Here is an 18,684-nt window from a genome sequence, read left to right on the forward strand (position 1 = left end):
TTCTCAGCCAGATATGAGGCCTTTTGAAAGGGGTATTTACCCAAAATTTAAATAAAATAAATAACAATAACAAAATAACAACAATTGAAAATATTTTTTTTCTTGATAGCAGAGTTTTTTTCCCGTTTCGGGCCTAATCCTTGTATCGTTTATATGTCAAGGCAATGCACTACTATTGTCTATTTACTTCACTTCTGATGATTTTTCAAATACCCGTTACGCTGTCAGGTACGTGACTACATAGAAAATACTTTATAATAAAACTCATCTGTTAAATAAAATGATGATAGGACATTCATTATAATAAATCAAATATCACATAGCTGAGAGGGTGATAGAGCAGATCGGTATCTCTCGAAAAAACATTGTCAACCTTGGCTTCGCCGCGGTTGACAATGTTTTCTCGGGACCCAATCTGCTCTATCACCCTCTCAGCTATGTGTTATTTATATCTTATCACATATTTGTTACGGATACGGATAAATTTTTAAGATTTACCTGTTATGTTTCATTAAATTGTTATAATTGAACTTTTTTCCCCTCTTTTCTGCAACACTTAAATATGTGATAAATAGCTTAAAGATTATAACATGTTTTTCCATATTTACCCTGGTATCATCCCTCGACCCATATCGGCCCTCGGCTAAAGCCTCGAGGCCGATATAAGAGTCTCGGGATGATACCAGGGCTAATATAAAAAAAAAGGGCATGTTATAATCTATACATATTGATTTCATCCAAGAATGGTCGCATATATCATGTGGATTCTGTTTAGGTTGTCATGAATGACACTAATTTGTATCTAAATTGGTATTAACCAGTATATAAATCAGAGATAACGTCGTAATGTAACTGAACATCAGTAAGTAAAATATATTGGGATGCTAGAAGATAGAAAGAATAAAGAAATAATAATGAGTAAGATAAAATAAAATGTAGAGAAAAGTAACAGACAATTTAAAGAATATAGAAATAAACAACACCCCCAATCCGGACCCTCATTGTATACATGAGAATCTGGATGGAAACACAGAATATATAGAATAATAGATAAGGACAGTAGGAAGTGATGCATTAAAAAAAAAAGATAGAAAAAAATAATAACTGTTTGAGAATAAAGACATGAAACACCCCTGGGTGTTGAAACAGTAACGGATTGCTATGTACTCATATTGGTAATAAATGCTAAAAGTTTACATGCGGACAACTGCAGTTCTCCTCTGCACTTATGTAGAAAGGAACTAAACGGAATAAAATGAATTAAAACTTAAGATAACCAAATGTAGCTGCATTCGCTCCTTTCCATTTACTTCTTTAGACTGATTTGTAAACAACAGATGATTCAGTAATAGAAGAAAAGAACCAATCGGATGATGTTGACGATTTAGAGTTTAACGTCCAGTGACAAATGTCATGTGCATATGAGAACGACAACACGTTATATGTACCCTGTGTTGTATTAGAAAGACACTTTCGGACGGATTTGAGAACGTGCTACTTTGAACAGACACAAAAATTAAGGCCGAAGAAAACGTTAATAATAGATTCATGCATATTCCAGCAGGCAATCCATATCCATATATTGAAGTGACACACCCCTTAATAAAATGCAAAGGAAGTCAAAATAAAAATGATCTTACTAGAAGGATACTCATGCACCGTATTGTCATTTTTTTTTACTTAAGAGCATCTGATTCTTAACTTTTTCAAAGGGAAAATTTAAAGGTAGCACAACTATTGTCGTGGCTAAATAACTCTTAACTGACACAATTTCAATTGTCCAACCCATTAACAGACTTTATTCCCATAATAATCACTAAAACGTGGTATTACTCACGTTATATTACAATTATGAAATATTTACTAATTTCAATTTATATTTTAGAACCAAAGTACGATTTTGTGTCCTTTAAATGATATCTAAAATTGTTTTTTTCGCCTTTCATTACAAAAATTGCTATGCGTATAAGCATAAATACTACATACTTGCGCGACGCCTTTTAGTTTTACTGAAAACTGTGCAGACTATGAAATGTTTTTACAGTTGGAAAATGTTCTATGATATATATCATTTTGTCAGACACTTTTCTTTTTCTGATTTGATTCTTATAATGTACCTAAAATCTGTATATTAAAGAGATTTTAATATTAAAATTGTGCGTTTTACTCTTAACAGACGTATAACCAACCCTATTAACAGACCAACCGCCGATATAGCCGCATACTCAATATAGATTAACCGACCTATCTCTCGGTTAGCCGAGTGTCGGCCGTGTTTTTGTTTAATTACAAACCGAGTACACACACAACTATCATTTGCAAGTATTGTAAATGATATTAAGTCAAATAAGTGATGTTCGTGATTATATCATTTACCGACAAATAGCAACGAAAGGTATACATGAAATATTCCATACCATCCGTTTGAAATATCATTTGACAATACGACAAGTAGAGCAAATACAGAAATTATAATATTTACTCTTTTCGTATATCATTTAAAAATATATCTATATATTAGTTAAGTCGAGTACACAAATAATTTAAGCAGAAAAAAGATAATTCAATTTGAAAAAATCGTAACTTCACCCACACACCTGAATCTAGAACTAAGATGTAAAAGTATAACAGTTTTTATAGATTTTGAATACTGTGGATTTATTTATTTTCGTGGGTATCAATTTTCGTGGATTGAGGAAAACTTGCATTTTCGTGGATATTTGATTTCGTGGTTTGCCAACCTCTGCATACAAAGCCTATTATAAATTTGTAATTCGTTGAACATTTAAATTCGTGGTTCACATGAACCCATGTACCCAAGAAACCCACGAAAATTGGTATCCAACGAATAATAATGAATCCACAGATAAATATAAATTCAGTGCAATATTCTTTTACATTTCTTACCTATTTTTAACCAGGACTTGACCTTCTTCTGGAACTGGCATTGGCGCATCAACTACCTTTGTCACATCTCGGAAATTTGTCCCAAACTTGACAGCAACAATCTTTTTGTAAGTACTTGGTAAGTCCGCCATGCTACCTACAAAATGCGATTTTCAAAATGTGGTTAACTATTGAAGTTTTAAAATTCAATTAGAAAAATGATATGACGGTGTTTTTGTCAATTCATCGACCTTTTAGAAGAAGGTGAATTACTTGGTTGTCTGATAACGTAAGCATGTGTATATATTTAAACCTTGATAGTAAATGAGACAAGATAACCGCGTTATGTCGACTCATCTAAAAAATATCACTACGTTTATCAACTATTCAATATTATTCAAGTTAGTTGGCATTAGTTTAAAAGGGCATAAACACGGCCGACACTCGGCTAACCGAGAGATTGGTCGGTTAATCTATATTGAGTATGCGGATATATCGGCGGTTGGTCTGTTAATCGGGTTGGCTAAAGTCTGTTAATCAGGTGTTATCGAGAAAATCATTGAAAGTTCAGCATGTTTCATTGTATAACTTTCTAAATATATTTTCATCATAAAAAGTATTCATGTCTAACAAAACAATTCAAAGTACTGAATTCAGTGGTGTCATTATTATTTTTCTAGCTTCGATGTACGATCTATAAAATGAAAAGGCGGGTTACTCATCAATAAATTTATACACATTTTACACACATAAAATATACACAAAATGACACATTGGTTAAATGTACTTGCATTCAATATTTTGAACATCGAAAAAAGAAAGGCATTATGTTTGTTAACCATATTGATATCATTGTGTGAAAAATCTACACGAAAATCTGTATTTTGGTGACATAAATCAATCTTTATTTAAAACCTGGTCTGTTAATGGGTCGGATGTATAAAACCTGGTCTGTTAATTGGTCTGTTAAGAGTTATGAATGGCATATTAAAAGTTAATGAAAGTATAATTTTATTGCTATATGGGGTGTTATCGGACCAAATGGGTAGGCTCAAGACAAGCGGCTAAAATATACGAAAACAACACATGAGCGACGAAACATAACATATACGGAAACAACACATGAAATTGAATATTGATAAAAATGGTTTCAAAAAGTGTAATATTAAAGTACTATTAATTTCATCCAAGAATGATGGCATATATCATGTTGATTCTGTTTAACTGTCATGAATGACACACATTTGTAACCTACATTGGTAACCAGTATATAAATCAGAGATAAACGTCGTAATGTAAATAAACATAAGTAAGTAAAATATATTGGGATGACAAAATATGTAAAATAAAGAAACAATAATGAGTAAGATAAATAAAATGTAGAAAAACATGACATAACAATTTAAAGAATACAGAAATAAACAATACCCCCAATCCGGACCCTCTTGGTATACACGAGAATCTGGATGGAAACGCAAAATATAGAATAATAGATAAGAACAGTAGAGAGTGATACATTGCTAAAAACGAGAGAAAAATAATACTTGTTTAAGAATACTCACATTAAACACCGATGACTGTTGATACAGTAACGGATTGCGATGTACTTATATTAGTGACAAATTCTAGAAGTTTACATGCGGACAACTATGGTGGCAGGTTAATGCCATTTTGCGTTTTCGCGCTTTAGCGTTTTCGCCTTTCATATTCTATATGGTGAAAACGCAAAACCGATTTTGCCTTTTTGCGATTTCGCATTTTCGCGTTTTCGCCTTTTCCACTTCGCGATGTCGTGTTTTCGTGTTTTCGCCCTATAGAATATGAAAAGTGAAAACGCGAAAACGTGAATGGAATTCACCGGCCACCATAGACAACTGTAGTTCTCCTCGCACTTATGAAAAAAGCAACTAAACGTAATAAAATGAATTGAAACTTAAAATAACCAAATGTAGCTGCATTCGCTCCTTTGCGTTTACTTCTTTAGAATGATTTGTAAACAATATATGATTAAGTAATAGAAGAACCAATTGGATGATACTGACGTATTAGGGTTTAACGTCCGGTGACAAATATCATGTTCATATGAGAACGAGAACACGTTATATGTACCCTGTGTTGTATTAGAAAGACACTTTCAGTCGGAATTGAGAACGTGCTACTTCAAACAGACACAAAAATTAAGGCTGATTGAAAACGTCAATAAAAAATTCATGCATATTGCAGAGGCCAATCCATATCACGCTGTATTGAAGTGACACACCCTTCAATAAAATACAAAGAAAGTCAAAATAAAAACGCTCTTTCTAGGATACTGTGGCACGGTATTAATTGTCATTTTTGTTTACTCAGGAACATCTCATTCTTAAATTTTTCAAGGGGAAAATATAAAGGTAGCAAAATTATTGTCTTGGCTAAATAACTCTTAACTGACACAAATTCATTTGTCCAACCCATTAACAGACTTTATTCCCATAATTTTCACTAAAACGTGGTATTATTCATTTATTTTACAATTATGAAATATTTACTAATGTCAATTAACATATGATTAAGTAATAGAAGAAAAGAACCAATTGGATGATACTGACGTATTAGGGTTTAACGTCCAGTGACAAATATCATGTTCATATGAGAACGAGAACACGTTATATGTACCCTGTGTTGTATTAGAAAGACACTTTCAGTCGGAATTGAGAACGTGCTACTTCGAACAGACACAAAAATTAAGGCTGATTGAAAACGTCAATAAAAAATTCATGCATATTGCAGAGGCCAATCCATATCACGCTGTATTGAAGTGACACACCCTTCAATAAAATGCAAAGAAAGTCAAAATAAAAACGCTCTTTCTAGGATACTGTGGCACGGTATTAATTGTCATTTTTGTTTACTCAGGAACATCTCATTCTTAAATTTTTCAAGGGGAAAATATAAAGGTAGCAAAATTATTGTCTTGGCTAAATAACTCTTAACTGACACAAATTCATTTGTCCAACCCATTAACAGACTTTATTCCCATAATTTTCACTAAAACGTGGTATTATTCATTTATTTTACAATTATGAAATATTTACTAATGTCAATTAACATATGATTAAGTAATAGAAGAAAAGAACCAATTGGATGATACTGACGTATTAGGGTTTAACGTCCAGTGACAAATATCATGTTCATATGAGAACGAGAACACGTTATATGTACCCTGTGTTGTATTAGAAAGACACTTTCAGTCGGAATTGAGAACGTGCTACTTCGAACAGACACAAAAATTAAGGCTGATTGAAAACGTCAATAAAAAATTCATGCATATTCCAGAGGCCAATCCATATCACGCTGTATTGAAGTGACACACCCTTCAATAAAATGCAAAGAAAGTCAAAATAAAAATGCTCTTTCTAGGATACTGTGGCACCGTATTAATTTTCTTTTTTGTTTATTCAGGAACATCTCATTCTTTAATTTTTCAAGGGGAAAATATAAAGGTAGCAAAATTATTGTCGTGGCTAAATAACTCTTAACTGACACAAATTCAATTGTCCAACCCATTAACAGACTATTCCCATAATTTTCACTAAAACGTGGTATTATTCACTTATTTTACAATTATGAAATATTTACTAATGTCATTTTATTTTTTAGAACCACAGTACTATTTTTTGTACTTTAAATGATATATAAATTTGTTTGTTTCGCCTTTTATTAAAAAATTGCTATGCGTATAAGCATTAATACTACATACTTGCGCGACGCCTTTTAGTTTTACTGAAAACTGCGCAGACTAAGAAATGTTTTTACAAGTGCAAAATGTTCTTTGATAGATATCATTTTGTCAGACACTTTTCTTTTTTTTTTGATTTGGTTCTTATAACATGCCAAAAATCTGTATATTAATAGAGTTTAACATTAAATTAAGCGTTTTACTCTTAACAGACGTATAACCAACCCGATTAACAGACCAATCGCCCATATAGCCGCATACTCAATATAGATTAACCGACCAATCCCTCGGTTAGCCGAGTGTCGTCCGTGATAAACTTTAATTAAAATGTGTTCATACTTTTTCTTTGCCAAAGCGTAGTTCATATTGTGATATGTTCAAAAATATAATAAACAATGATAGGTCACCGAGTATTTTCTCAAGTTGTGACAAAATGACACATTTTGCATAGATTATACAGTAAAAAACATCATTCGAAATTAAAGGATAGAATTATGAAAGATAAAATGCGATATGATAGCTTTTAGAAAATGCTTTTCTAGATACACTGGTTTGTCTGTATTCAGAGTGAGATTTGTAGTGTAAATACGGCCATATTTGCGAAAAAGTTATGATGCACCTTTAGTCAAAACAAATAATAAGTCAAAGTACATACTTATATTGTGAGTCATGTCTTATAAAAATATAACCCAAAGTCCTGAAAATTATTATTTGTATTTAATATAATAATAATATCTTTATTGCAAAATTACACCCATGAGGGTCAAGCAATACAATGAAACAATAATTTTATACTATACAATGCAATACAATGAAATACAATGTAATACAATGAAATACAATGTATAAATACAAAATAATACAATACAATATATGGAATAAAAGAACATTAGAGTTCAATTATAAATGTATGTAAAAAACACCATCATAACCTTGCCTGACACGGGTCTGACTCCCTCAGTTCTAAAGACTGTTTAATGAAGACTCCAATATGACAAACAAGTTCAGGGATGGGGTTTAGAATGTGTTTAAGTTTATTGAATGCATCAAGATGCTGAAATAATGGTACATAGTCTTTTAGATAAGCAAAAAGATTAGAACGCAAAGATATGTTAATGTCACAATACAAAAAGAAATGATATTCATCATCTAGGACTTCACATTTTTTACATAATCTTTGTGCTCTTGGAATGTTTCTGTACCTTCCTAATTCAATGCCTAGGGAATGATCACTGAATATAAAGTCAAAACGTAAATATTAATTTGACATCAATTTAAGAGATCAAAATATCCACATCATTTTTAACACAATTCAGCGTCGTCACCACGAAAGAAAACAAACAAACATAGAACGTCATATAATAATGCGTTACAGTTTCTGAATTCGAATTCTTGTAATACTTACTTACCATGAAATGACCGCTATTTGACAATCCACTAGGATCATTGTACTATAAACGTTACATACTTTAATTATCGTTTACCCGGAAACAAATTATCTTCTTTGTCAAGCACTTGAATGTCGGTGTGGTATCCTTCCTTGTTCTAAATATTTTGAATAGTATAACCAAGGAGGTTATATGAAAAGGAGAGAGGACGAAAGACGATAATTATACATAAAATGTTACCGCCTTTTCTGTAAGTGTGTGTTGATTAGTTGAGATCGACTTGGTCGTAGCAAGGAGGTTATATGAGAAAAAGAGTGAACTCTGCTCGATATAAAATAAGCCTTCTCAGGATAGCAATTCGATCTGAGGAAAATTATCAAAGTATAAAGAAACCGACATGTTTATCCCTCACTTGATATGGCCCTCTGGTGTACCAGGTTGATATCGCGAACAGTCCATGTGATATGCAGAATCTCTAATGTCACGTGATTGTAATCGGTGACTCGGTCATCAAAATACAGCTGTAATTATTGTTACGAATCAGTTTCATGTACTAATCAATACCGACCGTTCAAGGGCTGTATAGCCAGTCAAGATCGTGAAAAACTTCCATAGAAAAAAAAAAATCAGTTAAAATATGGTTTTATTGTACAATATCATTTGACTCGAAATTTGAAAGCATATCGTCGTCAATAACTACGATGAAAAACGACAAAGAAATGACAAAGTTATGAGGGCTGAAAGAAAGAGGTAGGGCCATTTCCCCCGGAGTTCTTTTCATTTGATTAGGTAGGTAAATCATGTTTTAAATAGCCCGATAGATGTTACATATATATATTTAGTAAATGAAAATACGTCACATCATCAATTTTCATACCTTGAACAGGTATTCCTACAAAAAACAAGGCCAAGATTATTGATTTTTTGATTTATCAAAACTAATATTGATTTTTACATCGGATGACCGTGAGTGCATTCCGGAGTATTGCTATCGCCTAGATTTCCATTTAAGGAATGACTGTAATATTTTTTCTGTCTATGAAGAAATAACATAAAAAATGTGGTGCACACTGAATAACGCGCGTAGCGGGTTATTTAACAGTGTGCACCACATTTTTTATGTTATTTCGAATAGACAGAAAAAATAATACAGTCATTTCTTATAATTTAATTCTAAATTCCATTTTAAGGGGGTAGACCTTGGTTCAGGGAGATAACTCTTTAAATCATCAGTACGTTTGTAAAAGTCAAGTTCATCAATGTATTTTAAGCATTTACCTGAAACAGATTGAAAATAATCTATGTAACCTAGAAGCTTAGAATATATTTTTAAAAATGGTTGACACAAACATATTGATGATTTTAAGAGTTATTTCCCTTAACCTAGGTCTACCTCCTTAAACCGTAGAAAACCATGAAAAAACGTTGATGACGTCACGGTCACATGACAAAATTATGTCTATGTGCTCATAACAAAATAACGTCAGCCAATCAGAAGATGCGTTACATCCAAAATTAAATTATTACGTAATATTAGTTTAGGGTTTGTAGCCGATCTATAAACACGATGAATACACAGATATCATCAAGTGCAAACTAACATTCCTTATCGCTTGTTATAAATACATTTCTTCAATGAATATTCATCAAATACTTTTTAAAGAAGATAAATTAATAATATCAAAATGTTTTGTTGTATGTATATACATATAAGTAAAAACTCATTAATATCTATGCACACGCACGCGGAGGAATATCTTAAGAACGTTTGCAATCTCGAGGAACAATAACTCTGCATGGATGATTAAACGTTTTTGCGGGAAAATACGAATGCCTACTCAAATCTATTCTAATAGAAAAATCGAATTATTACAGAAGAGTGTCAAACATGCACTTGCACTGCACTATCATTGATGTAGTAGAATAGAATGATATACAAATGCATGAAAATTGTATATACATGCAACTGTAATATACAAGTATGAATATAATATATAACAAGAAACAAGAGTATACTGATTTGTATCACTTCAATATAATAGTCATTACAGAGAGGTTGAATTCCCTGCCATTAATTTATAATCCACGCACGAACTTGTCCCAGAAAAAATGTATATCTGTACATTAACTTAACTGTCGGGTATAGAGATGTGATTTTTTTCTGAGACAAGCTGCTTGTCGGACCATCCATAAGAACTTGCGGTCATCCGATGTTCAGTACTTCAGTACTTTGATGTTTAACCTTTACCTACACTGAGTCACGATTTGTAGTGTTATTGATTTGTTCTGTGGTGTTGTTTTATTTTCTGATGTCTTATGTACCTTTTGCAGTGACGTAGGTAACAATGTCAGTACAAGTACCTACACAGTTTGTGGATTGGCGACAAAATTGCTGTATGCAATTGTTACATAATATAATACCATCTTCAACTTTAAACTTTCTTGTTCAAGGTTTCCAAAAATTGTTTGTGTTGTTCTGAAATTTTTCTACAATGGCTTTTTTCGTTATGTGTATATTACACACGCAACATTTGGGCTTCATTTAAAAATTGAATGCTTCTTTTTGTAAATTCATTGGGGTGTAAAAGCGTTGACCGAAGTACATTTTTTATAAGGTGCGGAAGCGTTTCATTCTAAAGTGTGCGTCAACGCTTTTACAACCCTATGAAATTACTAAAAGAAGCATTCAATACTTATAATTACATTTTTTCGCTATGATCATGAAAAATCGATCCGTAATGACTCTATGAATTAAAAAAAATATGATAGAAATTTTAAAATTTAATATTTCAACACAAGAAATGTAAGACATCTGTGTGAAAATTAACCCTGAGGCTCTCTTCAAAACAATCTTTCATTATCAGTTCTCTTAAGTTCTATACACTACCGATGGAGCCATCTGTTATTAAGCAGCTATTTATAGTTACAATTTAGCGATGTTCTCCATATTTTCCCCACCTAAAAACACCCTGAATTCCGCATATTTGACTTTCATCCTATATGGGGGGGGGGGGGGGGGTTAAGATAACTATTTTCCATACATATCATGAGATATGAAAATCGAGATATTGAACAAAAAGCATTTTTATTTTTGTTTTTATAGTAAATTACGGTGACGGTTGCGACCGGAGCGAATATTTGTGATTGAAATGAAGACCACTTTATCGAAAAGTTTGAATACGATGGTGTTAGGGTGTAGATATACACATAACGTTTATTTTTTCACCTCTCATGTTGGTTCCTGGAAATGGGAAATGGTAGGCTATATACTCACAAGGACTATGCGAGATACATTTGTGAAAGTGACCGTTCCAGTTGCGACCGGTGCGATACTTTTTTTTTTTTTTTTTTTTATAGAAAACCACCAAAAAGTCACAGTCTACCGTATCTCCGAGTGGACTGCTGTAGACATAAGGACGTGTCATTTTCTTTTTCTCATTTAAATCGTTTCTATGCAAAATTAAATATGTTTGCATCGGTTCATCTTATTTTGTAATATCTTAAAGCTGGTTCCCTTTAGATTTACGGGCTCTCAGAGTAATCTCGGACTATCATTACAACTGAAAGGACGTGCCGGGTTTTCGGGGTCCGGGATTCGGTGACTGGGTCATTAAATACACGTGCAATTGTCGGTACTAATCAGTTTAGATATGTTTATATTGAGCAATATCATTTGCTCTCACTGAAATCAAATGAATAAAAAAAACAACAGAAAAAAATCAAATATGATAAGAAAAATTCTCACTGTCACCATGCCAAAATACCTTGTCATATTCTAAGTTTTTCTTTTTTTGTTGAAACCAGTAGTTCTTTGGCTTAATAAAGCAGTAAAACGTTAGAAAGTAAACACATACATATTGCATATAAGAACTATGACATATTTTCAAAGGAGTAGGTCCGGTAAGGACTCATTTTGGCCTCAAATTTCAGTTTCATCTGACGAAAGATTTTGACCACTTTTTAAACACTTAAGTGTCTATTTCACTTGATTCAATTTTTGTGAAAGATTTTAACTAATTTAGTCATTAAAAACGATCCGATTCAAGCTCAAATATGAGAAATCTCTAAAATATTCCAAAAAACGTCACTTTTCAGATGATTTTTGTCAAAAATGAAAGTGGCCGCATCCGTGTTCATCCACAACCTTTATATATGTTATGTATTATCATAAAATACAACTTACATTTCAATATTAAGGATGAACACGAATGCGGCCACTTTCGTTTTACACGGAAACTGTCTAAAATTTAACTAAAATGATAGAATTTTGAAGATTTCAGTAATTTCGCATGACTTAATGGTGCTACAACCCGATATATGTGCATTGTATTGTCAAAAACAGCCCATATTTATGTAGCAGAAGCATTCAACTGTCCAATAAATAACTTAAAGTTTACATTTGAACAATTTTGTAAAACTGTTATATTTTGGGGCCAAAAAGGGGTCTTACCGGACCTACTCCTTTCGCGACAAATGATATTGCTCAATATAAACATATCTAAACTGATTAGTACCGACAATTGCACGTGTATTTAATGACCCAGTCACCGAATCTCGTATCCCGAAAACCCGGCACGTCCTTTCAGTTGTAATGATAATGATAGTCCGAGATTACTCTGAGTAATCTCGGACTATTGTAATGATTGAGACGTGGATAGATAATGATAATGAAAATGTCTTGTGGAGAGTTGTCCCATGGGCATTTATACCACACTTTCTTATTTTGATACTACAAAAATGTCTGAACCTACGATAAGTACGGACAGACAAACAGTGGGTAAAATACAATGGGTAAAAAATAAGCTTGATGTTCTTATCAACCAGCATTGAAGGCTAAATCAGTCATCAACTTTCTTAAAATGAATAATTTATCGTACAATAGTCTTTTTGCCAATTCTCGTAATTGATCCTATAATTAGAGACCCTTTTTTGGTTGTCTCCCTTAGGAGGGACATTAATTTTTATTGACAATGGAGAACTAACGGAAAGAGCAAATGTAATGTGCGTTACCTTGAAGTTTTTCAAATCATTTTATAACATTTAATTTTCTGTTAAGGTGGCAGAAACCAGTTATTTTACAATAAATCTTTAGAATTTTATGGATTTATGATTTTATTTTCTTGAAAATTCATTTAAGCTTATATACAAATAAAATATATGGTTTCAAGGAACTAAGATGTGTGCGTGCTTATGTAAATATATAGAAAACCTTTAAATTTGGGTGTCTGTCCAGCATGGAGATTTTAAAATTTATAAATGCATTGCAAATAGGCAAAAAATGTGATGCTCGGATACCAATCTAATCCTAACCTGCGGAATCCTGAATAAAAGCCGACAAGAATTTAGGCAAAATTCAAGAGATAAAGGATATTCAGTGAATTAGAGCCTTGTCCGAACCTATCCTTACCATCAAAATCTCAAGATATTTTTGTTTACATAAAACTGAATTTTTCCCCCACTTTGATTGGATGCCGTCAAGCGAGGAGACCACAATTTTGACATCTGATTGGACCCATATGTGAAGGAAATCCCCAACCTGTGTATGCAACTACTTACTTGTGTAGTACAATAGCCTAGAATTTACATTCATTTATTTTTTTCAGTCCACATGACGCAATTATATACCTCAATTCTTAACTATAAAAAAAATTCTGCGTGTGACACATGTTCTGGTACACCAAAACTGGTACCTGCCACCTTAGCTAAATACTTTTGATACCAGGAGTTATTTTTCTATAAAAATTTGTCACAGTTAAACGCTGATATCTTATCACTTTCAACTTATCACACTTTGAGTGGGTAAACGCCAATTTTGTCCGGCATAGAACCAGTCTACGATTTACAAAGGGAAGTAAAAGGTGTGTAATAACATAATCAAATCGATAATTGGCTAATAGACTATTACTTTCAAACTAGTATTTGAAGAATCCTCAATGGCCAAAATGCAGGATACTGTCCTTCCAGAGCACCTGAGATCATCCCGTTTTTTTGTTGTGTTTCGTGTTGCTAAGTTTTTAGTTTTCTATGTTGTGTTAGTAGAGTGCTGTTTGTCTTATCGTAGGTTTTCGTTTTTCGACATGGCTGTGTCGGTTTGTTTTCGACCTTTGAGTTTGATTGTTCCTTTGCTATCTTTTGATTCTCTTTTAAAATTTTAAACCTCCTTGCAAAAGAACAAACATGGAGGAATTTTTGCGGAGTTAATCTTTTGTACAGTTAAAAATAAACAGTGACAATATTCTTTTTCGGACGCAAAGCCTTTAAGGTATGAGAAGATCTGCACACCGTTTAAGAATCGTATAGCAATCATGTGTTCTCGTATATGACCGAGTAGAGATCGAAGACAGATCTAATGTGGTCATGATGAGGTTGGGTACATTGCCGAGTTGGTCTTGGATAAATTAAAAAAAAAAATAATAATAGAAGTCGCCGTGATCTGGATGCGATAGGCATTGTTCGAGTTCATGTGGACCACAGATCAAACAGGTTCACCTTGATCGGGAAATGATCGGATATTACTCGAGCAAAGGTCCAGATGATCGAGTACTGATCGGTAAAATATTTGGATTCCGACCAACTTCGATCTGTACACGATCTCGACCGCTACTCTTCGAATTCCATATCTCTTCTCGTATAACTGGGTTCTTGATCCTTACTCGAATTATTTTGACATGTCAAAAATTCTCGGGTATATAGTCAGATCGATGACGAGCACGGTCGACAACCCCGAACATTCTTGTCGGTTGATTCAGGCCCGTCTCTTGATCACTTAATCTGTCTTGATCGGGTTTGATCGACATGATCTGATCGGCAGTGTGTACCTATCTTAACTGTCGGGAGTGCCAATTGCTTGGCCTATCTCTCCGGGACATCCCCGATCCGTACGAATCTATTACGAACGTAAACGACTGCGTTCAGACAATGATTAGACATTACAGATCATTGAGGATAGTAATCCGACTTTTTCACTAACGATATAGGCATTGAGTGAACGCTGCATTTCCTTTTCGAATGAACGTGCAAATTGATGTCTGGTTCTTGTGTAATGTGACGAAAAAGTGTTTAAGTTTGAGGACTTAAACTAGAGTGTGTATTCTTGTGTTTGTGCTTTGTTGTTTGGTGTCTACGTTTCACACGTCCACGGACGACAAATGCCAAGTATACTCTTTAACAGGGTAACCCTAAAAATCTCTGGTAGCGTGATTAAGGGAATCCTGGTCACATAAATAAATAAATGGATCCTGGTGTATTCTGAACGAAGTCTTGTAAGTTTACATAAACACAAAGTCGATTAAAAGTTCAATACTGTATTATTAAAAATCCAAAGTACATGTAACAGTAATACAAGTTTACAACATCTTAACTGCAGGCTCAACAATACGGTGACATAATCCTAAATCTCCTCGTATATCGTATATCGTATCTACAACTATTTCTCTCTTTTATACTACTCTAATAACCTGTTACAATATGGTTAAATGACTCTGAACAAATAAATATTCTACAGGAGCTAAATTACAGGAGCCCGGAACCCGGAGCTAAGGTCAATCGAAACTGACGTCAACTGAGACACCTGCATCAACATCGTAACGGGGCACCAGCTGATTAACATGATTGATTTGACATTTAACAAGTACAATCTGATTGAAAGCGATAAAAATAGATTGTAAGGAATCGTGTTTGTTTGTCAGTTTTGGTAAAGTTCTATACATTCCACTGTGTGTGTTGTTCATTGTTCTATAGAAAAGGGGCACAGACGTTTTCAATATGATATTGCTCTTGTGCTAATTGACCAATTAACAATTAAAAAAAAAAGTATACTATCGCGTTAATGCTGACAATTTTTCATCAAGACTATATTTATGTTTCCAACTTTCGTTTGGGTATACATGTAGATAATTAATAATGAAATTCATTATGTTGTCATTGAATCATGGACCGGGTGTTAACTTAATAGTACTTATTTCTCATTGGTTCTTTATGGAATGTTATCTAAACTTTCCAAAATATTTATAAACGTGTTGTCATATATTATTACACAGCTTATTATTGAATGTAAATATTTTTGTCCATACTTTCCGTAGATTTTGGTAATTCTCTTACATGTTATAAACGTCACTAATCTCTGTCAAACAATCAGCCATAAATATGGCAAGCTGAATTGGCCACATTCCCAGAGCAGGATGCCATACAATTGTATTTACAGTTATCATGAGAAACCACCGAGAAATTGTCCAAAACTTCCAAAGTTTATGATTTTTCAAAATCTCCCTTTTGACCTTGACGACAGCTTACAAAAATCTGCAACACTTTGGTTCTGTGCGAAATGCCTAAATCAGAGAGTATTTTATTTATTTTTCAAGTTTTAAAAGACCAAAATTAGCCGTGAGGTGTTCGGTCATAAAACTTCTAAGTTTAACTTTCATCGTACTCTTTCTTTGACAAATTGTATACCAACTTTAATTTTTTACAACAAGAATAACATTTTCTGAAAGAGATCTGTTTGCAATGTAGTAAATTTAATGCACTTGAAATTTGTATTCAAATACGATTTTGGAGATTTTTAAGCACCAATAAAATAGATTAGTTTTGTGTTTTATAAACTAGTACGTTCGATAATAAAGGTCGTCATAGTGGACTGCTTAGAGTTTATGTATTCCAGATGATTTGAAAGAAATTATTCACTAAGATACACAAATAATAAAGAGTCGTTATAGAATAGTTGCATTATGCTGACATTCTTAAAAAGGCTCGTTTCGTTTTTATCACAACAAATAGGTTATATTTTAACATGACAAAGTACCCCATACGCCTAGAAATCTCGTGGCTAGTCACCTATCACATTCGATGATTAACTGTCACATATTTTAGCAAATAGATATATCACAACCTTCTGTATATGGATTTCCCTGATATGGTATTTATTTCATAAAATTATCAATGCTTACAAATTACATACGAATGCATGAATAAATTATTTTATCTCTTTTGTTTTTACATTATCTCAAATTTTCATAAAATAGTTGACAAAAACCAAAGACAATTCACACATGCAGATATAATTAATTACTTTCTTCTTCCTTATCGTAAATTTAATTAAATTTGTTAACCGTCTTTACTTTTTGTAAACGCATCCTCTGTAACAATATATGCCACAATAGGATCGTATTACTGACTTGATAATATTTCATCAATAACAATGATTTCTTTTAAATGATTCTTTCACCTCCTTTGTTTTATCGATTACAATAACAAATGAAGTGTGGACATTATATTCTTTATTTTAGCAACAATATACAAAGTAAACAAAGCAAAAGTATTAAAGATAATAATAACAATGACCTCAGAACTGCAAATACTGGTTCGAAAATTTGACTTATAAAGGTATTTCTTTTTAGTTTTATTTTAAAAGTTAATTACATACATATATGTTTGATTATATGTTGTGGTTATACCGTTACCAATTTTGGTATCTCAAACTAAATGTTCACAACTTTCACCATACGTCCTTCAACAACGAGAAAATCCATACCGTATACTAGGCTGTAAAAGGCATCGACATGAAACATGTGAAACCATTCAAACAAGAAAACTAACGGCATTATTTATAACAAAACAATTTACTAAAAAAAAGTCACAGATATGAGCCAACAACATACGCATAACGAATTTGACGGCGATAAACATGTTTGTGAAATAAAGGCAAAAGACACTAAAGGTATATTTCAACCCAGTAGTCGAAAATAAACTACAAACGTCATGTAGGCGGGAACAGTGGTGTAACAGCACAACACAAGAACAAGTATATTCAAATAAGGCTTAACTCAAAAGATCGGCACGAAGCATAAAAACAATAAATATGAAAATAAGCACCGATATAAGAGTACTCGGTGTTACTGAAAGTTAGTTTGCCCTTGTTGACTTATTTGTAAAGATCTTGTTTTAATAGAGAAAAATATTTATGTATTAATATGCCTGGAAAATATAAGAGTGCATTATGCTAAATTTAGATGTGGTGTTGCACCTCTGAAAATAGAAACTGGTCGATATGAAGTCATTATGGTTAACAATAGATTATGTTTTAATGAGCAATGTAAGAAAAATAACATTATTGAAGATGAGAAACATGTGTTAATTAACTGCCCGGTATATGCAGATTTACGAGCTATTTTATTTAGACATGCTAGCTCTTTTAATTGTGATTTTGTTAATTTGTCTGATGATAATAAATTCAAATTTTTATTCACTGATGAAAATGTGTGTTACTTTTTAGCCAAAATCTGCTATGATGTATTATTAAAAAGAAAAGGTATTTTATATAATGTGCTTTGTAGAAATGTTTTTTTATAGTCTCTCATAACTCTTTTTAGAAAGGCTCATGTTGTTTTAAATTTTATTGTTATTTTATTAATGTATAAATGTATGTCAATTTTAAGGTGGGACTCTAATAAAGTATTTGTCTTGTCTTTGTCTTGCTGGTAATTTTTGCTCTTAAATTTTTTCTAAATCTTTTCAAGTTTTCAAGATAAGTTGTGTCTTACTGACTAATTTTGCTAATAAAGTTTATATCGATCTTTTATGCTTGTTAAGATAATAGAATAGATGAAGAAAAATGTAAAAATCGTCATTTAAGGACAGTCAATATCTACTACAAGGAATCGTCTGCTGATTACAGCAATTTGAATTAATTATTTT

General features: G+C 32.5%; 1 protein-coding gene across 3 annotated transcripts in view; it reads right to left on the reverse strand.

Annotated features, from left to right (window-relative positions):
• LOC139488818 (prostaglandin reductase-3-like) overlaps positions 1-8,422 on the reverse strand; it is a 49,596-nt gene extending 41,174 nt beyond the window's left edge. Inside the window, exons 1-2 of one of the 3 annotated variants that reach the window (XM_071274750.1) lie at positions 8,014-8,422; positions 2,908-3,043 (exon numbers count right to left, since the gene is read on the reverse strand). In XM_071274750.1, coding sequence (XP_071130851.1) covers positions 2,908-3,038 — 131 coding nt within the window. In that variant the 5' untranslated portion in view covers positions 3,039-3,043; positions 8,014-8,422. Of the gene's footprint in view, positions 1-2,907; positions 3,044-8,009 lie in introns of all 3 variants that reach the window. The other 2 variants (XM_071274749.1, XM_071274751.1) reach the window with 2 other exon arrangements.
• Between the last annotated feature and the right edge of the window lie 10,262 nt (positions 8,423-18,684).

This window comes from Mytilus edulis, chromosome 9 (assembly GCF_963676685.1).
Source record: "Mytilus edulis chromosome 9, xbMytEdul2.2, whole genome shotgun sequence".
NCBI lineage: Eukaryota > Metazoa > Mollusca > Bivalvia > Mytilida > Mytilidae > Mytilus > Mytilus edulis.